The sequence below is a fragment of the Notolabrus celidotus genome, chromosome 7 (assembly GCF_009762535.1).
Source record: "Notolabrus celidotus isolate fNotCel1 chromosome 7, fNotCel1.pri, whole genome shotgun sequence".
Classification (NCBI taxonomy): Eukaryota; Metazoa; Chordata; class Actinopteri; order Labriformes; family Labridae; genus Notolabrus; species Notolabrus celidotus.
The window spans coordinates 23,513,976-23,541,251 of NC_048278.1; the positions used below are offsets into that span (position 1 = coordinate 23,513,976).

At 40.2% G+C, this 27,276-nt stretch overlaps 1 protein-coding gene across 1 annotated transcript in view; it reads right to left on the bottom strand.

Annotated features, from left to right (window-relative positions):
* The window catches only part of npnta (nephronectin a), a 59,249-nt gene that overhangs the window by 12,198 nt on the left and 19,775 nt on the right, over positions 1-27,276 (bottom strand). The window contains 7 exon segments of the mRNA XM_034687078.1: positions 3,273-3,693; positions 3,695-3,717; positions 5,048-5,170; positions 6,787-6,921; positions 9,926-10,045; positions 11,343-11,462; positions 24,698-24,790. Of these exon segments, the coding sequence (XP_034542969.1) occupies positions 3,273-3,693; positions 3,695-3,717; positions 5,048-5,170; positions 6,787-6,921; positions 9,926-10,045; positions 11,343-11,462; positions 24,698-24,790 (1,035 nt within the window).

Consider the following 27,276-nt stretch of genomic DNA (forward strand, 5'->3'; position numbering starts at 1 on the left):
ACTATACCTAGTAGCAGTATTAATTTAGTAAACAAAATAAAATTACATCAATAAATGTGTATTAACAGCCTTTTCTCCATAACGAAGATGAGATGATGATGAGCTATAATATAAACTCAGCCAAACTTATATTGCGTTTTTGTTCACAAGCAAGACTAAAATGTTGGTACTGTCTAGGAGAATCTAGGCTAAACTGCCAAACTAAGATTAGGCATCTGCATATAACACAAGTAAATGTGTTAAAATAATTAAATGTTGCTGATTTTAACACTTGGTACAACATCGATACCAGTATCTGATCAGCTCAATGAGTTCTGACTAAAGTGTAATGACTCTTTATAGAATAAAACTACACAATATTTTGAGTTTCCATTGAAAATTGACTTAAACTCTAAAGGGCAAAAAAAGCTTTAATTTTAACTTAAACTAATAGACATTTTCATTTGAAGACTAAGACCAAATCTCAAAGGGCTACCATAATTAACACTGCCTTATAAAAGGATCAGTTCATTGTTGTTTTTGGTCTTTTCATGGGATTTAATGAAAGGCAGAAAATGTAGCTTTCTGCCAGCCTTATCCATTACATGCTAAAACAAAAAGTGTTAAGCTGCAGACACAACATCCATAAAATCAAGTGAGTTTGGCCCTGAACTGATTGTTTCAGGCTTAAGGAGTCACATGTCACAGGGATTATCTCATTAAGCAACAATCCAGCGTTATGAAACGGTGCATGGATCCGACACTGTGAGAAGAAAGCAGCAGATGATTGCAGCGATTACCGTCTTTGTTGGAGCAAAACGAAACAATCTCACCCACGTCTCGTTGCTACAGTATTTTGAATTCAATCCTATTATTTGGTTTTCGATCGAGAACGTCAGACTCGAACAAAGACTGATGAGGCCTTTTGAGAGTAATTGGTGTCAAAGATAGATACTTGGCAGGAAGAGCATTGTGACATGTGGATAAACAACAATCTGGCAGGGGACACATTAGTGTTTGTTAAATAAAGCCAAAAAGATAGTTACCTCGAGATGAAAATATTCCTACTTTAATACTGATCCTTGTAGAGCTGTTAGTGAGACTAATTCATACTTATTTCATAAAGAAAGTACAATTTCTTTACAATCTGGCAATCATACAGTCATATGAGGTTGGATAAAGCTCAATTTACATATTTGAAACCTTGATTCTTATAAATGTGGGAGTTATACTTATACATTAAGTTCCATTCACTTTCACCTGTAAATATTAAAAATATTCTCCCCATTTCTTGCCAAATGTGCAGTATTAAATCTGTCATGTGTTGGGCTGGCAGGTAAACTGTGTACACATGGGAACTGCCTGCCAACTGCTCAAATAGTTTACACCCACATGCTCGTGTGTTTGAATACAAAATGAAAATGATAACACACATCATCTGTCAGGTAAACAGCCGTTCTGATTTCCCAGGGTGTGACATGTTTCACAACAAACACAAAGTCTCAGGATTCAAATCAAGAAATATGCAAATTTGCTCCAATTTGGATTGGGGGAATATGTCAGGGAGCTGATGAGGATGATATTGTAGGAAGAAAAAATTTTCTTCTAATGACAAAGTCTTGGACAAAAACAAACAGGGTATAACACACATACCAGTTCAACCTGGGAGCAGCCTGTTTGTGTGATTCTTGTTTGCTGCTGTCAAGGATTTGTTCACAGTGTGTCGCTCTGTTCTTATGTTTCTAGGTGCAAGGCACTCCAAAACCAACTGACGCCAGGTAAAATTAATAAAGTTCCTTGATTAATTGATTGAGCTAACTGCTAAAAATAAAGCACAGTTGTTATAACCTTCTAGTGCATCAGAATCCACATACTCCCTCAGTCAGACTGAGTGGCAAAACATTCTGCAACATCCTTCAGTTGGTAAAATAACTAAAAGCTGAAGTAAAAAAAGAACACATTTCTTAAATGAAGAGCAGCTGGACTCCACATAGACCCATACAATTTCCCAAAGACATGGTGAAGCATGGACATTGATGTGGCTTGAAATCAGGTTTCTGACATTTCTAAGCACCTTATTTCAAAGCTAGGGAAGTACACAAATCAAATCCTGAAGGCATACAAAAGCCTTGATGCTTCAATATACTTCAAGGCGTGACATCTTGGCAAATTTAAAGTGGCGAGGAAAACTATTCACTATATCTGTAGAGAAAAACTCATCAGGCTACTTGTACGCTTACTTTTTGGGGTACCCCATTATCAGGAAAACTAAGCTTGTCTAGGAAAGCTGACCGTGTCTAAATATCCCCCATTTAGTCTGTAGAACACAAGAATCGTCATCACATTGCTTTTTAATGACTGCTGGCAAAAAGTCTACAATTACACAGGATAAAACGCTGTGTATACAAGTGATAAGTAGATTTTTCACCAACATGTCAACCATTCCTGCCACAAAACAGCAACTGCAAATCCACATTTCAGTGCGTTGGTTCCAGGAGTTTCTCCTAACAGCAGTGGTTCATTTGCTTCTTTTTTTCTTAGCTTTAAGTGGTGTGTAAAACATTTTCTCCGACATTTTGTTGAAACTTTTTTTTATAGTTAATCTCACAACAGATCTTTCTCATTTCAGAAACTTTTTGTTGTTTTTACGGCATTCAGGATGTTGCCTTTCAGTATAAGTTTTCTTCCACTCAGTGGTTGTAGCCGCAGTGACCTCACCAAGGTGTAGCCTCTACTGTGTTGTTACAGGGAAGTACTTCTTAGCTAGCTCAGACATTTTAGCATCTTTCAGCTCCTTGTTTTGGTTTCACGTCCAGCAAATACCCTCCTTATGCACAGCAATGTTTGCAGTTATTTTAAGCAAACCACCTCTAAAATGTCACTTTAAACCACTTGTGATGAACCAAACAACAGTCAGTCAGGGTAAAAGAAGGATTTAGCAGCTTAACAGCAAGAAATGTGTCTCAGGTCTTTGTAGAAACAGAGCTAAAAGGAGGGTGAATGTAGGACTTGTTTTCTCAAGCAGCTAAGAAACAGGACTCAGAAAGAGTCTTAACGTTGCTCTATATTTTTACAACCATGCAACTGTGATGTCATGCAACAGGTAAAGCGACATTAGTAGTTGATACCACTGCACTCAGTGCTTCACACCTCTTAAACCTTTGAGTTTAGACCTTAAACATTGGATTAAGATGGTTACATTCTTGGGTCCTTATTAAAGATATGTAAAATGTTGTAAGAGTGAATTCCAGCAGAGAAAATTAAAAACAAAAAAAGAAAGAGCTAGTTCTTACTGTGAACATCTCCTCTCTGTCTGGTCACCTCCTTATTGATACTGTTGTCCACTGGTGTGACTGGTTGTGGTGGTGGGGGAGGTCTGGTAGGGGGAACTGGCCTCGGTGGGATGTAGGGCTTGCGTGTAGGAGCTGGTGGTTTCCTGGTTGGGATAATGGGCTTCCTGGTGGGAACAGCGGGCTTGCGTGGGGATGGAGTTATCTTCTTTGGAAGTAGAGGAGCTCTGGTCTTTGGTTTTGATGTTGTAGTTGTAGTCGTGGTCGTTGTTGCCTTCGTCGTTGTGGCTGGTGTCGGTTTGGGAATTGCTGGGAAAATTCTCCTTTGAGTCACGGGCGGGTGGAGGGTGGTTGTGGTCCTCTTCTGATCTATGCCAGGGATGTGGTTGTGATGATTTGGAGGCAGTTTGCCGGGTCTCGGGGGGGTCAATAGCCACCTTTGGAATAGCTGAAATAATAAGAGAATGCAGATGGAGCGCTGAAATATGTGCACTTTAAAGTTAATGAGGCATAGAATTGCAAACTAAATGCAATGATTAGACTGACTTTTGCAGAGGAGGGCTTTCTCTCATCTACTGAGACTTCTGATATCTATTAACTAAATGTTAGCATGCTAAAATAAATTGAGTGTCTCAAATCTAAATGAAGCAAAGTTTAAACTATATAAGAGAGGCCCATAAAATCTACAGCCCCATTTTCATTCATTTCTAGAACTTTTTACGACCATTATGGACATATTTTCCACAACGGGAGTGTTAAGAGAGAAAAAGAGGGCTGTTTTCTCTGTTACTAGACATGAATTTCAGCGTACGTGAAATCAATATTGCTCAACCGTGCCTTTTTATCCATCCATGCGCATCCTGATTAGTAATTCTTTGTGTGCACACAGCCAGAGGCCTCACAGCATCGGGCTAAATCTGCTTTCTGTGTGTGTATGTGTTTGTGTGTGTGGAATGATCTCAGCATTCAAACAGGATGCTGTGCCCCGGAGATCACCCTCACCCTGCTGATGTCATCAAAGCTACACCTCCTTCTCCTTTGTTCCTCTGCACATTCTTCACGTCAGAAGCAGGGACAGAGATGTGGGGGGTGGTGTGATGCTGTGGGAGTGGTGGTGTTGGGTTGGGGGGCTTCATGAGGGGTTTCATGAGTGAGGAATGAGAGTGGACAAAGCCAAGCAGTTTGAACTCTGTTATTGCCTTCTCAGGTTGCAGGCGACTTTGATATGTGACACACAGATAGGATATTGCAACTCGACTCTGAGAGTGTTCCTTGGGGCGAGCGGTGGGGTGAAGTATTTGAAGTACATATTACCAGCAGGCATCTTCTCTGCTCTGAGGACTCATACACCAGTTTTGTCTGGGAGACGATTGAATAACTATAGAGAATAAATGACTTCTTGTCCACTGAGCTGCTGTAAAACCTGCAGACACATACACTAATGAACAGTGGGCAAAATAAGAAGAACTGCCCAGAGGAGAAGCATTTCAAATTAGACGCTGGCTCCTCTTTTTTTGGCTGATTAAAATGGCCAGATGTCAAAAATGAAACCAAGGCTCTCTCTTGGCCCACGTGATAAGGGAGCAGAGTGATTTAAGTAATGACTGACAGCCATTATAAAGAAAGGAATTTCAGCTAGGCTCTCTGCTCTCAAAGCATTTCCTCCCTCTCTTTTGCTTTCCCACCTTGTTCAAAAACACAAGGAAGAAAACTAAAACGTGACGCCTCGTCCCTCTTAGCTAGACTAGTCCAGGGTCCTTTTTGTTCACATTTCTTACGTTTGCAGTCGTGGCCCATCCCCCTGAAGCCGTCTTTGCATTTGCACTTGTATGATCCCGGCGTGTTGTAGCAGGTGGCGAAGCCGCTGCAGTGGCTTTGACCTAAGGAGCACTCATCCACATCTGAAGGATAATGGAAACATAACATTTAGCGACCGGCTGCAAAAAGCTTCAGACATAACAGCAGAATATCAAAGGCTAATTGCAAATCCACTTCAAGGGAGCTCAAAGTTTATCCGGAATGAACTGCTCATGAAAGCATTTAAAGGAACATGGCTGCAAGAGCATTCTAAGAGGGGTTCTTGGTAAAAATCTTGCCTGAGATAAAGGTGAGGGTTCAGAAACTGCTCAGAAAGCTTTCATGTCCTAATATCTGCTCTAAAACCTGACTTATGCAACATGGATAACCAAAGATAGAGATGGTGTGTTTACCAGATGCTGCTGAGACTCAGTGTAACCTTTAAGTAGCTGGTAACTAGCTTTCTGGAAAATGTGCAATATGTAAATTGTAAAATATTTGAAAGTTAACATTAAACAACATTAGAAAAACAGCAACAATTGTTTTGTATAGAAAACTATAGGTTAGGACACTGGAGTTAGAAGCTGCTTCGCTACACTTGTTAAAACTGTCTACATCCCTATTAAGAAATAAAAAAATCAAAAGGAAAAAAAAATCTGGCATCAAAATAAAACTGGTTCACATAGGAAATATCCTAAAGCCAGTGTTTAAGCAGTTTAAATCGACTCTTTCCCCCCAGACTGTTTGAGAAAAGTGAGAAAGGGTGTTTTGTACTATCAACAGCAGGAAACACATTTTTTTTACAGCAAAATGAAACAATTTTTCACTGAACATGGACTTTGAATTTTAACTGCATGCTTAAGCTCAACTTGACTCCCTTGAAAATGCTCCAAAAGTTGTTGTTAGTAGTGTTTTGACTTGACTGGGGATCCCATCAAGCTGCCTGGATGCTAATTTAAAGTTTTAAAAATCTGCAAGTCACTGATTAGCTTTAGAGAATGGGCAAGCACCGATTAGTTTTAGAGAATGGGCAAGCACCAGACTCTGCACAACCTTGCCCGTTGCTTTGTAGTTTGGTCGAGCTGCCTATGGTGACAACTTTGAAAGGATGAAAAAATCTGGGATGCAAACACACCAAACATAAACTAACTAAATGTTGTTGCTCACTAAATTTACACGGCTCAAGTTTAATGAGTATAGTGTTTAAATTAGAATAAAATCCCAACAAAGAGGTGACATACAGCCCTGCTTTGACCTTTAGCTAAGAATTCCGCTACAATGAGCAGGAATAATATGCGGTGAGGAAACTATTGCAGTACTGAGTGAGTAAGGTAAGGTAGAGCTAATATAGCCCTGAGTGGAAAAAAACTTTTATACCCTGTCAAATGTAAAAAATGTGGGCAGTATTGACGGGAGGAGATATTACAGCAAGTACATAGAATAAGGTTCTATGCATTATTGTTTCAAAAAAGATGCAAATATCTGATTTATTAACATCTGTGTAACTCTGTATGTGTGTGTGTGTGTGTGTGTGTGTGTGTGTGTGTGTGTGTGTGTGTGTGTGTGCTATCTGTTTAATTTGGCCCCACAGTGTCTCACACAAAAACAACACTTACATCACTAAAAATAACTTGGTAATAAGTCAAAGCATCTCGGCACTTCTCTGACCTTTACACGTTTTATCTTTTAAAGCCTCTCTGCAGAGACCTGTTGACAGTACCTATACATTGATATTTCCCGTTGATGTATTGCAGGTCAAAGCCTTCATGGCATTTGCAGATGTAGCTGCCAAAGGTGTTGATGCATTTCCTGAACCTGGGACACACAGCTATTCCTGCTGCACACTCATCGACATCTGCAAAAGAAAATAAATACAGAGGCTATTATTACGCAGAGAAATACATTCAGATTAAAGATAATATATTCATCATTTTCACAACAGACTTCTTTTAGAGTTGGATACATACTGAATTTAATGTAAGGTTAAAAGCGATAATTTTATCCAAAAGTAAACAAACGTTTATATTCATACCAGACGACTTTTTCACCTCCACAGTTAGTATTCCCGTTCAGTGAGCAGAATACAATGCACACTAGCTTGTTTCATTATTTAAAGACCTATTCCAAGTGTCTCTGATGTGTTGATCACCTTTGCTTGCATGTGGCCATTAATATTTAGACACAGAGTTGCTCAGAGCGTTTGCTTTAAAATCATTAATTTATCTGCTGAATAATGCAGCGGAGACACTGCTGTGCTGTGGGGACTGTTGTCTAAAAGGGTCTTAAAAACAAAAACACACCTGGACCACCAGGAAAAACAAGCAAGTGAATTAAGTGGGCAGAGCTCCCTGGTCCCTTAACAACAACTGCTGAGGTTCTCATCAGCAAGGCATTATACCTGAAACTGCTGCAGTGAGGCTGCTTAACACTAGCAGTTGAATTATTCAGATACTGAAAGAGCAGCGATGAATTAATACATTGACAGCCACTGTTGCTGTAAACAAAATGACATGAATAACTTACTTTTGCCCTTTTTTATGAATGTTAACATCTGGCATTAAAACAGCCCAAACTTTTTTTTTTCCAAAGGAACAAATATTTAAGCATGCCATTCAAACCTACAATCACAGCTGCATAAATATATCAGCTAATATTAAGCTCTAAATTTGTGTTTACATGACAACTTGTCCAATGTATTCAGCAGTTTCCAAGAGATAGACAATTAAAAATGAAGTTGTCTTATTGTGTAGTTCTGCAATGATACAAACTAATTTATACACTTCACTGTTAACTGCAAGTTTTGTGGCACTTCTGTCACTTTGCAAAACGAAGTCAATACTTCCTTGTAGTGAGCCATCAGACGTCCCTGTCAAGGGGGATCTGGCCTGATAAAATAAAACAATAGTTGCTATATAATGCTGTTTTTAAATTCAAGAATCAATAGGTTTTTCTTTAGTTCATTTTCTGGAGCAGATTGTCAGAACTCATTAAGACCTGAAAGGAAGTAAATCAAATATTACTCCTTTTTAATCCTACCTGCAAGAGTAGAGAGGTCCATGGATGGTCTTCAAGAAGTTGACCTCATAATATATGGTTAGACTGTAACTACTTCGCCTAGTGTTGCTCTGCCAACCTCCACATATCACATGTCACTCAAACCAGCAATGCATTACGTTTACTTACTTCATAGTTTATACCACATTTTTCTTTAAAAGCATAATTATGACCCAGTAATGGACACAGATCTGTGCTGACAGGTATCCCAGCATGCTTTGCACCACAAAGTGGCTGCTTGCAGTATACAATAAATGACAGAGAGTAATTTGACGCATTGCATCTGAATACAGTCTGTGCCCTGGGAAGTGAGCACACACCTGGTGTGGATCTCTTCCCTAAATATCATCAGTCCAGTTTGTAGAGCTATCCTTCCTTTTTCCTCAGACACGCTCACAATTCAAATAAAGCTGGTATTGACTTGGTTTGCAATATATTTCTGTGGATCTTCACTGTTTGACCTTTCTTCTTTTATTGTTATATGATGAATCAGATGAACCTGGTCTGACAGCAGCAGAAGTTTGCATTCCATTTTCCACTGTCTTTTCTGACAATATCTTACTTTTATGAAAGCTGAGGTACAATCCTTTTTTGGATATCATAACAATATAAAATCATGTTAATTTAACATGAGTTTTTTTCTTCCTACAAATATTAAATGATACTTGCAAAAGAAGTATTTGCATATTCCTGAAGAGAACTTAAAACTGAGTAACTTACAAGGATTCTTAAAAAGTTGATCTGACAGTGGGTCATGTATTGTGTAAACCCCTGTCTCTGATTGGCTGTTTCTGCTCAGTTGGAGTCTGCTCGGTCTTTTCTGTAAGTCAGTGTTAGTTTCTTGATTAAGCCTCTAATCTTTAAAACTGTGCTTAGTATTTTCCCCCCCACTAAGCAGGATCTTGAGCACACTTCCTATGAGTTTGATAAATATGTGTCCAGTCCACTTTTATAACAAAAATGTGTTGACACGTTTGATTTCACAACCTCGTCAAGTGTGAAAAACAGCTCAGCATCTCTGTAGTCTCCCATCTAAATCTCTGCTTACTACTGAGAATCACCACCATAAATGTGATTAGAAACCCTTCATAAAACTCTCCATAAAACAGCAGCTTGCAGAGCCATTCCCTGAAACCGTTGTAACACCTGTAGCAGGAAACCTTTCTTCCTCTGCTCCATCAGTTTTCATGATTGATGTCCGTTCTGTTACAGAAACCAACCCCCCCATTAGCCGGCCTGCAGATAAGTGGGACTATAAGGCTGCATGGAACAGTCCGGTGTGGAACAGCCTGTATTTAAACCTGACATAGGTTAACTACCTCAGCCTGCCCCTTCATCTGTTACCTGCCCAGCTGAGGAGCTGCACCTCGTAATGAAAGAAGGAGGGGAGGACAGGAGGTGGAGGGGAAGGGGGCGGTTGGTTCTGTTTTTATTTGGTTCTGGAGGAACAGCTGGAGAAAGTAAACTGAATAAAGCCACCGTTTGGTCGACAAGGACTGTTTGATTGCTAGGATTCTCCATCAAAGGGAAAAAGACGCATTGGTAAATAAATTAGATGAATTACAGTTTTACTGGTACTAAGTGGTTTTGTCTGAGTTCCCAAACTGCGTTCTTACTGCCAAGTTTTCTTTCTTGCTCTGCCAAAACAGTGGCATGAGATTATCACTCAGGCTGAGAAGAATAGATCGTAAAAACAAAATATGACGTCCTCATTTGTGACTTTTACATGAGTTTGTCATGGAAAGGAGTGGCAACATAAGGCTCTGTTTCCAGGCCTGTGTGGATATATAAAGATTGGGACATACCCACGCAGGTTCTTCCATCAGGAGCCAGCTGCAGCCCCGGTGACGGACACTGACATCGGACCTCTCCTTTCAGCACCTCGCAGCCGTATTGGCAGTTGGCCATTCCACAAGTGCGAGCATCTGATGGCCACAAGGGAAACACGACACGTATTAACAAGGGTGGAGAGAAGAGGCAACAGATTATATAGCTCCCACACATCCACACTCACACATCCATGCTCAAACTTATCCTCCAGTGTGTGTGTGTGTGTGTGTGTGTGTGTGTGTGTGTGTGTGTGTGTGTGTGTGTGTGTAAGCCGGGCTACTCTGCTGCATTTTCCGATATTAGCAGATTTGACCCCGAGGTGCAGACAACAGAGCAGCACACACTCTGCCATTATTGGATTCTCTGCTCTCACACCTTAGCCCACACAATCCTCCCTCGCCCACTTTCATCCTTTCCTACAACTACACACTCATAATCCTCCTCCACCCTGTAAGCGTGCAGCCCCTCTGTTGTTGAGCCGTGACGGGCGGATCAGGCCCCTCCAAAATAAAAAATATAATGGAACAGATTTTGTTCAGGCTCTCTCAATAACTTTGGACCCTAAAAAGGAAATTAAAAGTGAGGCTCATGCTGCTGCAGCTACTTCAGGCACGCTGGAGTACAGTTTGATGGCAGAGGCAGGCTGGGCTGATTAAATGCTACAGTGATCTATTGATCAAAGCACAGGCTGGGGAGAAAAAGAGGAGCGGCAAGGTGTTTAACACTATCATGCTATCATCACACAACAACAGCTGGAGCGATGTGAGACTGCCGCAAGTGGTGAACAATTCAAATTAGGGGGAAATGATAAAAAGAAGTAATTAAAATGAGGTACAGTGTGTCACGCCATCCTTGAGAGGAAAATGGTTATCAGGTGGGAAACAAAATTTACAAGGAGGCATGTACGGGCATTAACTCTCAGTCTGTGGGATACCTCAGGGCAACCAATAAGAACTGCACATTCTCTTGAGGGTCTTAAGATTGTGTGTCTTTCACAATTTTCTTTTTAGCCTTCTTCACAGTGGTTCTTCAGGCTGTAGAGCTGCTGTAATGAAGCAGATCAACACAGGGCTTTAATCAAAACCGTCTATCAAAGGATTGCAAGGCTGCTGTCAGAGGCACTCACACAAAAGGGAATATGGGTCTTATAATTGAGAATGTCATGACTGTTGCTTTACGCAGACACTCAGATGGATATATATGTAGGAAAGTCAAGAAAGGTTTCAGAGGATCACATTCAGGCTACAAAGCAGAGAAACAGGAGAGAAAAAGAAGATGGATAAAATAGTTCAGGAGGGAAAATAGTTCAGACAACGAAAAATGCAAGCAGTGTATACAATGACAGAGACATTTGTGCGTGTGTGAGTGTGTGTGTGTAAGAGATAAACTCACTTCCACAGGTCCCATCAGGCAGCAGCATGTAGCCGTTGAGGCAGTAGCACTTGTAACTCCCATATGTGTTCATGCACCTGTGTTTACAAGGCCGAGGCTTCAGCCCACACTCATTCAGGTCTGCAGACACAAAGAAAAAACAAAAGAGAGAGAGAGAGAGAGAGAGAGAGAGAGAGAGAGAGAGAGAGAGAGAGAGAGAGAGAGAGAGAGAGAGAGAGAGAGAGAGAGAGAGGGACAGCATAAGTGGACCAGTGGACAGAAAGATCCTCCTGGAATTAGTCTGAGGCCAAAGGTGAAGAGGTCAATCATGACAAACCTCACCCACCCATTTACCTGCATGTCTGTCTGTTTCTGTGTGAGTTAATGTGTGTGTGTGTGTGTGTGTGTGTGTGTGTGTGTGTGTGTGTGTGTGTGTGTGTGTGTGTGTGTGTGTGTGTGTGTGTTTTGGGAAGGGGGAAGGGGGTGTTCTTCGAGGAAGTTGAGTGTGTCGCCCTGTTCTGACAGGCCTGCACCTCCCCTCTTTGATGGTTTAACAGGAAGCCAGTGTCAGCTGTCAACCTGGCCATTACCTGCGAGTGATAAAAGATGCTATTATACCCTCTGACTCACCAAACGCTGGTGGCTGCACCATCCAGAGCTCTTTGATAGATACGTATAATTCCAGTGTTTTTTACACGGCTGTAAAAGCAGAGAAATCTCAACCTCAACAACCAATGAAAATCGTATTAGAAAATGATGCTGTCTTGACTTTGGAGCAGTGTGGGCTCCTGGGAAAAAAAGAATATGCCCTGAGCTCAGCACCTGTCAAATGCTTATGCAAATTCAAACCATTACACGGCTTTCACAGCAGACATTTTGACTAGTCAAACGTAGGTGTAACTAATAACATTATTAATGTCTGCGGTATTTATTTCCATCACAGCACCCTTGTGTTGTGTGTTGCCTCCCTGTCATCCCTAAATGCATCAGAGAATAATGTGATTAGTCACACCTGTGTAGTTTATGCTATGACAAGTCATCTGTGGGAAAGGATTTAGGTGGAAAAATAAATATAAATGTTTATTGTAGGTTCTACTTATTCTAAAAAAATGTTACTGAAGTGAAATTCATAACATCAAAGAAGCAGTTAAGTCCACTGCGTAGTCTTTTATAATGGCAGACATTGCAGAACGTTCAGCATCTGGCTTACCTGAGAAGACTTCAAAACAATCTTGGATAAAACAAACATCTGTCTTGCTATTGGATGTATCGGTGCACCTCCTGCTATGGCAATTAAGGATTCCTTGTTTTTAAGGATATTGCTGAAATAAACTTGTTCTGACCGTAGACTCCCCTAGACAGTTATATGAAAAATCCAAAGGGAAGACTTCTAACAGTAGTGTTTCACCTTCCGGGCCTTAGTATTACGCATGCTAACTTTCTCACATACTGTGATGGAACAGATTCAAAATTAACGTTATTAGTTAGATTGGTGATTTGTCAGTGAGAACACATAAATGTCCACTTAAGTCACTGGTCCTAAACAGCAAAAATGTGCTTTGTTGCTTTTAAACAATGGATGCTAGAACACCCGCACTGTTTGTCTTACAAACTCACCATAAAGTGGAGACATTTTCCTCCAGCTCATGGTGGGAGGCTCAACTACTGTTATAATGGCATACTGCTGTATTTAGGTTTGCTTCATATATAAATTTAGGGCATTGTATCTAAAGCATGGCAGCTGATTTTATCATGTTAACAATTACTAGCTAACATTCCACTTAAAGAAGTTTCAGATTCTCTGTCTTCAAACAATTGTCAGCTGTAACACTACAGTACAACATTAGCTAACACTGGCAGTCAGTCACTTTTTGTCTTTAGCCTTTAGAATATGATAGTGTGTCATGATCAATAGGAAAAGCTTATTTTCCTAGCTAATAGCCATATTGGCTCACCTACAGAATCAGAATTTGACTCCGGTACACAAAAAATACTGGAGTCAAATTCTTTGTATTCTTGAGATACATTGTGAATAAAGTTCTTTCTGATTCTGACTCTGATTCTGTAGGTGAGCCAACATGGCTATTAGCTAGGAAAATAAGCTTTTCCTATCAATCATGACACACTATCATATTCTATAGACTAAAGACAAAAAGTGACTGACTGCCAGTGTTAGCTAATGTTGTACTGTAGTGTTACAGCTGCCAATTATTTGAAGACAGAGAATCTGAAACTTCTCTAAGTGTCTTTTCAATGAAAAAGAATGGTTAATGGTACCTAATTATGTGTTTCAAGAAAAAACAATCAAACAATTACCTAGCTGCAACAGTTATGTACCTTTGAGAATGTTGCCAAATTACTAGATAACAGCAATATTACCTAGAAGTTGTTTATTGCTTTACAATTTGCTTTATACATTTTAAAAACATAGAACAGCTGTATTTCTATTCCCCTTAACATGGCATCAGAGGAAAATGGCTCGGGTGAGAATATGGTGAATACTATTTCTTGATGTATTTTACTGAAGTCTGCTTGGTCCAGAGGCCTGATATGCATGTATGTATGTTATACGTGTTGGTATACTTGTGCATATAATTATGAGGCAGAGCCATCACTATCACAGCACTAAAGTAGTTCAGGAAGGAGAAGTTATTTTTTCCTGTAAAGTCTCCACTTTACTGTGTCAATCTATCCTGTGTGCACTGCTTCAGTAATTGCTGCCTGCAACCTACTGAAGCTCTCGCTAGAGATATGATACAGCATGGCATGAGCACAGTTAACAGCCAAACTAATGTTCTTGTCACACTGAAGTTGAAACCTGTCAAAGTGTCCTCACTATATGTTTCAATCCTTGACTCTTCTTCTGGGATAAGTAAGGGTGTCCGCTGTGAACTACGTGTTCTAGAGGACACATCGTTCCTAATGGCATATTGATCAGGCTGCCAATAGACCTAGTGGAAAGTGACTAATCACTCTCATTACTGCAATTGAGAATCTTTGTTTTGTATTAGTTCTATTTGAATAAACTCCATGATTTATTCAGGGGAGTCTTAAATCTGTCTACACTCTTTGAGAAAGAGTGATTTCAGGGTAGCCGGGAGTTATTCTTGTCAGACACAGAGAGGAAGTTTTTCATTTCAGTTTCCTTCAAGCCTCTTTCTCCTCCTGAAGCAATGTTCAAGATGAAGTTTTCTTATAAAGAAAATGGTGTAACACCTCTTGCAGAGCATCACTGAATTGGAGAGGATCTTGTTATGGGATCATCCATTTCAGTGCCCCTTACAGCATTTTTAGAAGAAAATATAAGTTTTGGTATCTCACCAAGTCTTACTGTGACTTATGTTAGGGAAAAATGATATTACTAATATTTTTTGTCAGTGAGGAAAAAAGGTAGGACTCTGATACTTGAAGTATTTCTGGGGACTGTCTAAAATGAGCACTGAATATGAAATGCTAAAAAATATTCAAGGCTTCTCTATTTCCTGACTTATAGGAAAATCAGTTGTGGTCAGGAAATGTGTGTTTAAGGTTTAAATACTTGTGGCTGTTGATAGAGAAGTTGGCTATTGGTGGAAGGGAATATATAACTTACATAAAATCACACATATTCTTTCTAAATCTTACCCTTTTAAATACGGGTTCCCTTCGGGAGTGCCAGGCCCAAAGGGGGAAAACCCAACATGCACTGGAATCCATCAGAGAGGAATGATGAAACATGCTCCAACAAATAAAAATAACAGACTCTATGAATATCACTGCCTGTTCCTGGGATACAGTAGAACATCACAAATAGATCTGACTGTGGGGCACATGAAGGCTCGTTTTCATCTGGGCCGCAGGCTTTGTAAATGGTGCCGTGTTTAGCTCCTGACACATGCGTGGAGCATTTTTTGAATGCCACATACCTCTTACATTAAATAGATACCACAGATTAATGCAGATGAATGACAGAGCAGATGCCCAGTTTGTATATTTGACAGACCCCATCTTCTATTATTGGCTGCATCTGACCTACTTATGCAAGAGGACATGACTGGAATTTGGACTATCAACTTGTTGAATCCTACCAATTGCCAATTGGCTTTAAAGTCATGTTCCTAAACTATAAATTCTTCTGGATTTAGAGGTGTCAGTTTGTCAATGCAGTTGTTACATTTAAGCTTCCATAATTAAATATTATAGAGTGACTTTACTGCATTCAGGAGTAAGGATAACAAGGAGTGAACATAACATGTGCTACACAAAACCTAGCCACTGTTTTTCTTCTTTAAATATTGACATGTGTGTCACGCAGGCTGAATTTCAATTATTTAAAGCTCCTGTTTAGAACTTTCAGTTTGTATCAATGTGGCACCCCTCTGGACAAAGCTGTACATCTTTTCACTCTGCTTATCTAATCATGCTCATGCACATTGTGTTCATTAACAAGAAATCTCATCCTGCTGTCTTTTACAATTGAAAAGTACCCATTGAGGATATTTGTCATTGGAAAAGTAAAAAAAAAGGGTGTTCCTGCAGCATGCAGTTAATTTCTTCATCTGACACCTACCCCTGCCTTTTTTTTGGCCTCAATACAAACATAAGTACGGGCCCTGCTACGTTTTCTGTTTACTTTTTCACAGCGATTTCAAGTGTGTTATGTTAATTTACAGTTGATATATGTTGCTGTTGATCACATATCTATGATTACAGTAAATTGATAGGACATGTCAGAGAAGATGAAATACATGGCTGATGTGCGTGAATCCTGCAAGTGCTGCAAATATGGGAAATACAAAGCCGCCGAGTGGACAAATCACAGGGCTTGCGGTCATTTTGGAGTAGGTGCTCGCCGGCTACATGTTTAGGCCTCTGGGTAGGTACGGGAGCTACACAGACATACGGCATGGCTACGCCATCGATTTGACGCAGATGGGTAAATCCGGCTTAAGTCGGAATGTCATTATGTATTAGTAGAACTAAAAATCTATGCATGAAAAAAATATTAGGCCACATTATCCTGCACATTCTTATGAGTGTAAAGGTGCAAACTTGTGAAGGTCTGTGTTTTTCTCTTTAAAAATGACTCTTACACTATTTGTTTTGTCTGGGTTTTGTTTGCATAAGTAAAATTGGTTCTCAGGAAGAATCGCAGGTGCAATGTCATGCCAAGTTAAAAACTGAAATTGCTCTGCACACATAACTTCTCTTGTTGCCAGATGCTAATGGCACTGCAACTGTGTTTGCCCTACTGATGGTTTGGACCACACATGGATGTTGAGGTAGAGGTTTATTTTTCAAAGCTTCTTTTATGATCCAGGAAAAAATAACCTTTTTTAATTTTGTTTTCTAAAACGACTGCTTCTTCGTTCTTTTAAAAAATAAACTACCTCAGATTTGTCCTTTCCTTGTTAGTCAGAGGGCTAAGCTCTGCTCATTTTCAGTCCAAATCCAAACCCTGCTACGGTTTCCTTCTCCCATGAAGATAATGTCACCACCTCACACCCTCACATACATACACACACACACGCAACTGCACAAATCCTCACATTTCACTTTTTTTAATTAGCGGTGTCAACCCTGTTTTCCTCGCCAGTTTTCACAGTAAACAACTGGCATTCTCATTACTGAGATTACAGAAAAACCCTAGCAACATTGTCTATTGTCAGCCTGGCGGAGAAACAGGTCTCCACTTGCCCGATGCGCTGAAAAGAAGAACAGCTTAAAAATGTAAATGAGGGATTATTGAAATGGTCACATTCTCAGACAGGGGCAGCTCTGTGAGCATCAGCACATGCCAGACGCAAGACACAGCTAGGGCCTTCTCTGTGTAAGAAAGAAAAAACAGTCACTGCAGAGAGAAGACACAAAAGAAGGGAACGGGAGAAGACATGGAGGGGTGAAAAAACAGAGACAGATATGACCAGCGATTGACAGCTCAACACAGCCCCAGGACTGCAGAAAACCTGTGCAATAGCAGAAGGTATAAGACTCCTCCGGGCAAGTTCACTGTACGGTAAATGAACTGCCCAGACATATCCAAAGTGATGCAAAGTGGAGTGATTTATTGGGTCAGCTCCACCGAGGTATGCCAGGTTACATTCCCGACACGCCTCCATCACCGACAGAGAGATTAGCTGGGGTGCTTTCATGAGGATAGGCTTGTTTCTAGGGAAGATAACACAAGCTTAAAGAACCTAAGGCCTTGTCCAAGCTGCTATGGAGGAGTCATGAGTGTTGAATCTATGTCGATGATGGTCTTTAGGGGGAGGAGTTTTTTTCCCAAGTGCTTAAAAATCTGGTGAAGAAAGTAAGAAAAAAGAGCGAGAAATTCACAGGGGCTATTTGGTGGCACAAACCGTTATAGTGAGAGAAAGAGGGAGACTTTGAGTGGCAAAAACTGTGACATGCTTAGCAGTCATGCTGGTGTTTCCACTGAAAAGCTGCTCTCTGTGGAGTCTTATAGCAGCCAGAAAAAACTTGAGTGACATTCACTCCCTCCTCAGTCCGCACAGTGCAGCACCATGCATGCTTGGGAAGAAAAGAAGCTGCTGTGGGGGGTAAAAGTTTAAATCTCACCCTCCATCACTACTCTGGCTGGCTGGTGGTCCACAGGAAGAAAGAGGGGAAGGTGACTGGCCCACACTGGTGGGGTTAAATAGTCCAGCTCTTCTTCTTTAGACAAAAGGAAATTGGTTAGAGGGCATGGGGGGGGGTTGATAAAGATAAAATAGTGAAGTGAAGAAGGAACAAGAAGGACAGAAGAAGACAGAGAGGGAGACATGTTGAGAATGAAAAACACCAGCAGATGGATTAAAACACCTCTGATCACACCACATTCCTGGAAAGTAAAGCAAAGAGGATTACATTTATGGAAATTGGACATGAGTTGAGTATCTGAAACAGAAAAATCTAGGGCACATGTGAAAAACAGTGAGTGTTTTTGAGCCTGTCCTCTCCTGCACATTTCTTCCATCTACATTCCTTCTTCTGCCATGAAGGTGAAATAGGATATGAGAGAATTACAGTATGTCACGGATTCAGAGGATCATTTCTCAATTTGTATCAGGAGCTTCAAAGGTAGCCAGGAGTTACCATTTAAAGAGGCAAATCATTGCATGACTACAAGTACTTGTGCCTCTAGAATTTCAGCTCCTCCCCTCAGCGACTATCCATCTACCCACCCAGCAACCTTTCTTCTGGCAGTCAGCTAACAACACCTATTGTTAAGTGACGGGAAGATGATACAGCTACCTCTTACTGCTTTGCACGCTTGAAACCATTCAGTTTTCTTCTATTTAGGGAAGCAGTGACTGAAACTGAGAAGTTATGCAAGCCATTTGCATTCTTGCCAACTCTACCCAGTGAGAAACACTTCTCACAGGCTTTATCTGTAAATAGGCACCTTGGATGGGTTGTCAGTAGAAGAATATTTAGCACTATCTGATAAAAGTGTCTCCTGACATCAATGTGTGTAGGCATGCAATGATAAAAAGGCTTCATAAGTACAAGATTTCATGTGAATTTCTTTTCATAAACCCCCGATGGGTTCATGATTTAGCCCTCATGTTCAAACACATTTTGATCTGTCTGGATTCAGGTCAGGATAGTGTGCAAGTAAGGCCAGGTCTTAGTACCTTTTTAAACCAATATGATTGTCACTGATGTGGAACAAACAGAACTGAATAGACTTAATGTGAGCATTAAATGAACCAGACACCAATGTTATGTGTTCGCTACCTCATCATATCCTGCTAGATGTACATACTGCATATTGTGTCTAACTAGAAGCCACAGGAGTTGGACATTCAACAAACCTGCAAGCTGCTATGCCAAACAGCTTACTGTGAAGCTAAACATTTTGTTTCTCTGATTGGCTGTAGCAGCAAGAGGCCATTTGTCCAGCATGTGTTGACAATGTGCCTTAGAAAGTAAAAATAGAAATGAGGGGTTCCAGACTTAGACACATCTGTCAGGCAATATCAGGCAATTGCTTAATGCAGTGTAAAAAATTGTGATGAATCCTGTTAATCTTCCTTTACACATAGGGGATATTCTGTTGAGTATATTGTTTGGGCAAAAGATCAAACTGCATAAAATCAGAAAATGTAATGCCAACACATGCATCACATGGCTTAAAATACTGTACACCCTTTGTCACTGAATTCAAGTACAATGGTTTAAAATGTAAGCTAACATATATACACCAAATCAAGAGTACCTTCACGTCAGTTCCTTTGTAAAATTGTGTTTGATGAAAACCCAAAGGGAACCTCAAAGAAGTGATAAATATCTGATGGTGACATTATTAATCTTGTGTAAACATCCACTAAGCCAAGTGCTGAGTTTTTAATACTGCCCCAAATCTTACTTTCATGTCTATATACATCAGACACATCCGTTTATCACTGGCTCAGAACAGTGTTGTAGGTCCAAGTGCAGTCCAGGACTTGCACTTGAGTCTGATCCCAGTCTTTGTGTCTTGACTTGGAACTGAAGTACTGATGAATCAGACTTTGACTTGGATTCAAGCATAGACTGCATCAGGACTTGAAACTTTATTACGTTTCTAGCAAGGGCTGGCAGGTGCATTTACCAGCATGCACGTTCACGTGCTGTCTTGTTCAGTAACAGTTTCTGCCAGTATGCCTAAGGAGATGCCACATCATGCGATTTGCTTTCAAAGATTTCCAGTAAGTGGATAAAGAGCAGTTTAGCAGGTTTGATATGTTCAAGAGCCATTGAGGAAAAGGTTCAAGGTTCAAGGTTCAAGGTTCAAGATTCAAGGTTCAAGGTTCAAGGTTCAAGGTTCACTTTATTGTCATTCAGTCACATTTAAAAACATGAAGGAACGAAACACATTACTCAGGTCCAGCAGCATACAGAATAGATAGCAGGCTAAAAATAGACTATAAATAAATAAATAAATAAATAAATAAATAAATACATAACCTAAAGCCTACAGTAAGTAAATATAAAAACGTAGTTTAAAACCAGCAAGAAAGTGCAGTTATGTGTGCATGCATTACTGCAATTTCTCGCTGATTTTAAGCTACGTTCAAGAGCCATTGAGGAAAAGGTGGGGACAAGCTCAAACTTTTCAGTATGCATTCAATACAGTAAGTGAGATGCTATAGTTTGCCATCTAGAACAGTTGATCACATTACTGTTAGCGAGCTAGTGGTAATGTTAGCTTCTAAAGTGACTCAACCACAGGATCCAAGAGGTATTTTTGAGTTCATTACACCAACAGTTGTCCCACTAAAGCAGAAGCTATGTGTGCATATTCCCATAGTATAATAGTAGTACTATTATTAGTACTACAACACTTAATCAGAAATAGACAACGCAACTGCAAACAAGCACCAGAAATGAGGACATAGTGTCACACTGCTGTCATGTTATACAGTTGAATAGAACAGCTCTTCAAATACACCTGTTCAACCTTGTTGGTGTCAGACTTGTTTCAACTTTTATTGTCAAAATGTAACCCTGTTTTTGTATCACTAGAGTCCACGCTCAAGGATACCTTAATAGATACAGTATGTTTCTTCAGTTTTATTTCTACCTTTGAGACCAAGTCAGGCCAAATATTACTCTAATCCCCTTCAAAGAGCCTGTAATAAAACCGAAAGTAGATACAACAAAGACAATTTTGGAGTAATTAGAAAATAATTGAAGAAAAATACACAGTATGATGACATGCATGTAACACTGAAAGTACTTGCAGCTGTTTGAGTGTTAACTACAGGCAGGCAGCCAGGCAGAAAAACAGTGACAGAGAGGGATTGGTTTCTACACTTAAAATGAAATACGTTCAAAGTCCAGGCATTCGCTTCATGTACTGAAAAAGATTTTAGAAGTGAATTGTATACATTCCAACCACACTGTGCTACAACAGTACTTGATGTGCTATTAATTATACAGTTGGCTGACAGATGAGGGGGTAAAAGAAGAAAGCAGCATCTGGAGGCTCTGCAGCTGTATCACTTCTGAAGTCTGAGACATTGTTCTCCAGCACAGTATTTTAATAGCGTCTTAACAGCAGGTCAACTACACCTAATTAAATCCACCTGCACTGAATAATCATCTTATTAAAATGATTGGATCAGCAGGGGAAGAGTGCTGCCAAACTGTTAAACAGATTATCCCTATAATGAGTTTATTTGTGCAGCGTACTCATCTCTTCTCACCAAAATGGATGACAGATACAATTCTCCTCAGCAGCAAAGGTGGAGCTCTGTCTAAAAAATGATCTATTGGCATTCTCCAAGTACTGGTTATTATTCTTGACAGCTGAGTGCCTCTTAATTTAATGATGAACATTATCTGATTCACCCGGAATACTTCCCATTCAGATGTTAAGATGTCCTGTAAAGTAAAAGCAATAAAGAGAAATAAGCTTTAAGATACAATTATTTGGCAGGTAAGAAGAGCTGATACTAAAAAAAAATGACATGTAGTCTCTGCAGTATACATTTCTCAAACTGGCACCAACTTCTAAAGTTTGACAGAGTGAAAAATGCCTGTGGTTCTCAGAGTGATGGGATCAATATCTGTCATGATTGTATTTGGTGTAAACACTGAAGCTTCCTCTGCGGTTTGTTTTTGTGTTGCTGAGGTGTTTAACACTCTTGTTAATCAGAGCGCCTCCAGGGTCACACAGTCTGTCCACACCTCCCACTTTACAGCACAGGAATGTGTCCGATTGTGTGCATGTATGCAAACCCAGTGTTCTCTGCACATACAGGTCTCTGCACATACAGGTCTAAAATCCATTATTCTACCCATGAATCACTTTGTATCTTCTTTTGGGACGTCATTACACATCATTATACACTCAAACAGGAAATTATTAAGTGATTTTAGAGCTGCACTGTAAAAAATCTGAAGGTGTGTTAAAAAAATGTGAGCCAACTTTACAAAATTTAGATCCACTTATTTGAGGTGGGGAAGGAACAGGATTGGAACGACACCTCCATCGTTACTTATAATGTTTTCATAATCATGAAAATAAAAAATCATGACCTAAAAATAAGAAACAGCTGGCTGGAAAGTCTCCTGATGGGATGACATAGTTTGATATTAATTTAATTATATTTGTATACTCCTAGCAATGCAGTGATTCTATAAATAGAACCGTTTTTTGACACACACAACACTCTAAACTCAGTATAGCAGATAGCATATACAATACTATATGCTATCCTGTACTGTACTGTATACTATATGGAAATAGTTAATCTTCTGGCTCATTGTCTTATGTTCTTGTCCTTGTATTGCAGGTCATAGGAAGGATTCAGTATTATTTTAAGGCTGTTTTAAGTCCAAGTACAAACAGTCCCCACAGTACGTTTAATCATTAAAGTAAAGCTGATTTCAGTGAACTGCTGTGTCATGTTTTACAGTGCATCAGGGTCACTGCCTGACCTTCTCGCAGCATCAGGGTCAGAAAGTAGCTTCCGGACAAATGATTCCTCTCCTCCAGCTGACTCCAGAAGATGAATGAGGAGCCTCTGAGGGGCAGGATATTAGAACGCTTGGAACATCAGCCACCTGGCACATCAATAGTAAACCTCAAATCGATGTTTAGCAGAGCCTGCATTTAAATGAGAAAATCCAATCTATTTCTTCTGCATAATTAAATTGGTTTCTATAGCATGTGCCAACTCAAAACAGACACAAGGTTATCTCCATCTAATAAGCTGAAAGGGCGAGTCTGCCACTCAAAGTCGAGTGAAACGGTGAGCTCCGTCAAACGTCTGGAGCTTATTGGACAAACGGAGGGGTCTGACGGACACTTGAAAGTACAGTTTCATCTTGAAAGGTCCTGGAATCCACATTTTGTCAGATAAGCTTGCAGTCTGAATGGTTGGCAGTGAGGTCTATTGTAGTTGGATATGGGACGCAGATCCTTTTTTCCGCTCCGCTTTGTTGCAGATTAAGACAAAGTAGAGCCGTCTGGCCGGGCAGACAGGAGCCACCTATAGCCTCCAAATGCAGGATGAGTCATTTGGAACATTCCGGAAAGGATTTCAACACCCACCCACACCCCCTCCTCTGCCCCCTCCTCCACCACCCCAACCCTTGTTTTAATTACACACTATCCTATTCCTGTCTGAGGGCGTGAATTCCACAAGTATTTTCAGGCTGCTTGGATGCATGACAACTTTACATCTAACCGGGAAGCTTGACGCTTTTCAACATGTCCTATCTGTCAGCAATGAAATGCACAAAAACCCAAGCAGCCACACACACTCGGGAATATACACACACACTTTCAATAGCATCCGTAGCACTCAGACGGGCCAAGTTATCTCAGGTCAGTAATTGAGATGTTATCTACACTGGAGTGGATGCACTCCCAGGATCATTCAACATGGCCTCACCACTCGTTCCCATTCAAGCTGAATCAGCTCTCTCTCTCTCTCTCTCTCTCTCTCCTCTCTCTCTCTCTCTCTCTCTCTCTCTCTCTCTCTCTCTCTCTATCTCTCTCTCTCCACCACCACCCCTTGTGATTAAAGAGCCTCCCACTTCTTTCAACTTGATGGCAAACCAGCTTCCGCTCCCTGGAGTAAATGGAGACTTAAATTCACCAGTATTGCGCTGGAGATCTGGCCATAATAAACAATGATTACCCCTCCATCGCTCACTGCAGGGGCTTGTCAGCATGGGTGTGTTTTGCTTTCAAGAATAAGGGTTGCTCTGATTCTGATACCAGTGTCAGAAAGTGCAACCAATGCTGCCAGAAACGCAGGACTGGGGTATCAAGAGTATGCTAGTTACCTTATACTGTAATTTAATAACACTGGATTCAATGGATTTTTTTCTTGGCGACAACAAAACAATAGCTCACACTGAAAGCTGGAGGGAGTGTTATGGCTGCAACTTGTAAACTTTAGAGCAGCAAAGAGGGACTGGTTTCTGGTCATTTATCATGTGACGACAGCAAATAACAACAACGTACTTCCTACAGAGAATGCAACATTAGTCAAAGGTGAGCTCAATTCATCGGTTTCACAACAAAAATCAAACCTTGGAAGTCCGAGCATGTCAGAATGGCTTTCTTGACTTTATTGCGGGTGCAGTGCTTTTCTCAAAAAATTGATTCCCTTAGCAATTGTTGTTTCATGAGGTTATTCACCAGAGCCGTACAAACCACAGATGTCTCCTCATGGATTTAAACTCAAACTCATATTAGGCTGGTGGATATAGTACTGAAAAGGAAAAAACTAGTATTGGAACATTTCTATTTGAAACCTTCAACTCTGGGAGATCATACTTCCCTGTTTCTTTGCAGTTTCTTTTCATTCCAGAAAATTAAAAACAGTCATGTACATCTTCAAAGTAACAGTAGTGTTTTTCATGGCATTTACAATCCTCAGGCGAGAGCTCACCTTGGTTGCAGGTCTTGCCAGTGAAGCCTGGGTGGCACTTGCACTTGTTGGGTCCCACGCAGTCTCCATGCTTGCAGCCGGGCTGACACAAAGCTATTTAGGGAGGATTCAAAGAGGAAGAGAAAGATCAGTGCATAGCCCTGGAAGACTACTTGTTTAAGATGAGGATGACAAAGCACTTAATCCTGCTGCTTCTGACTTGTCTGTTCACTTGAAGTGCACTAAAACAGCATGAGTCCTGGCTCATATACGAAACATGTTTGTTTATTTGTCTTGTCTGACAGTGATTTTATCATTGACTAATCATAAAAGAGCACTTTAACAATAAAGCAATGTTTTATCTTCCCTGCTGATGCTGAATTATTCCGGGGTGTATGTCATAAATAAGAAGTTTGACCTTTTCTATACAAGCAAAGTTGAATTTTTCTGCTTCTAAATGCAGAATGATATTTAGCATACTAGCTGTACCTATGTGAATATATTTCCCCCTGGGACTGATGCTGAAACAATTACAGCACCAAAACAGCAGATTATAATTAGTGCCTTGGTAAACTGCCCTGCAGATCGTACACAGTGCGTGGATGGTGATATTTTGGGTGCGTTCAGAGACGTGGAGCACTGATTCAGCGGCTCTCTGCGCTGTGTCTCGGTAAGCTGGAGGCTTGCCCTGCTGCTTATCTGACTCTGCTCACTGCAGCCTGCTGCTAAGCATGTCTGATACACTGGGCCTCAGCCAAGTGTTGCTAATTTTCATTAAAAGCTTCATTAATTCTGTCATAATACAGTGCAATCAGAGGACTTAATTATCACCATGGTGGAGGAGGCAGAACATACATGTGTGGCTGTGTGTAAGAGAGATAAAAAGAGAGACAGATTGTGGTGGAGGTAGCTTGCAGTCTATCTTGTGAGGTGTGATGGTGTTGTTTATTTTTGGCCATACATGCATTGTGTTTGCTTTATATCTGTACCAGTGATGCTTTGCATAATTCACTCAACATTTTATGGAACATACTGTCTAACAAAACAATCTTAATTTTGGTACATGTTTCACTTTGATAATGACAGTTCAAAAACGACTTAGCATCAGTGTAACATGGAGGAAAAAATTTAGAAGACTTTCAGACGTGAGACCAAATATTGCACCCTTTAAGAAATGCAAAATGATGTGTTGTTTTAGTTTGTATTGTATTGCATAGGAAGTTAAAGAAGATTCAAATGATTGTGCTCATTTGCCAGAACCTTCTGCATCAGAATGTAAGAGGGGTTTGTGTTTTTGTTTCTGGCTACTCTTGGTTTGTACCTGCTCGTGTTGGCCTGCTGCTGTGGACGTTCCAGACTCCAACTTGACCGAGGCAGATGGCTGTCTAACATGAGTCTGGTTCTACTGGAGGCTCCTGCCTGTTAAAAGGAAGTTTTTCTTTGCTGCTGTAACTTGCTTAATGATGCAAAGTGCTCTGCAAATGGTGGATTAAGATGAGATGTCAGTCTTGATGTTTTGTCTTTGTTAATAATTTAACAAAGTATGGTACAGTATATGGTATAGTACTGCTAGTGCCAACAGATGAATTGATTGATTGATTGATTGATTGATTGATTGATTGATTGATTGATTGATTGATTGATTGATTGATTGATTGATTGATTGGCTGATTGACTGTTTGACTGATTGGTTGATTAATTGGTTGATTGATTGGTTGGTTGATTGATTGATTGATTGATTGATTGATTGATTGATTGATTGATTGATTGATTGATTGATCGATCGATCTTAGTTTTTAGTGTGGATCTCACCATTGTAAAGAACTGGAGCTAATTTTTGGGGATTCCTTATTTATGTAGGCGCAGAGGTTTCTTACGCCATTCCTTCATTTCAACATTGGTACTTAACAAACTTAGAAGATCCACACTGCCATATGACGGAGTCTGTTTTTCAAAAACAGACATCAAACTTCAGACCAGCTTATGCTTTTCTAGCATACTTCATGTAGCATGTATCATGCACTTGCAAAACTTTGTGATATTTTGATGTTTGGTTTGAATAACTGAGAAATAAGTGCTTCTTGTTAAGATTATCATAAATGCCAGAAATATGGTGAAAGCTTCTTTCATATGCTGAGGGAGACCTTATAGAAATAGAGAACAAAGGATTGAATACTTTTCCTGTATTTATGGAAGGCATTCTTCAGAAGTAAGTTACAATCTCCTAAATTTCCACTCGAGCTCATCCAGAGCAGCCAAGCTATGAACTTCAGCTCCTCATGTTTCAGTCTGTAACACTGTTCAAGCTGAATTCAAAGGCTCAGAGGTATGTGATGTATCCTTGAACTGGAGCCGATAACATCTCCAGACTCATTCTACTTTATTAGGCTATGTAATCTAATAGAAAGAAAGGATTGTTAGCCAACTTTGAGAGGCCTGTGATATGAGCTTTAGGTTAACACACAGAGGAGACAGAGTTTTTCAACAAGCAATTAAAATGGCCAAATTTGTTAGAGAAAAAGGAAAAGAGTTGTACTATTGTGAAAGTTGGTCTGGTCAGGAGATAAAGTAAAAGCCTGTGATGTTGTTAGTTAGCGAGT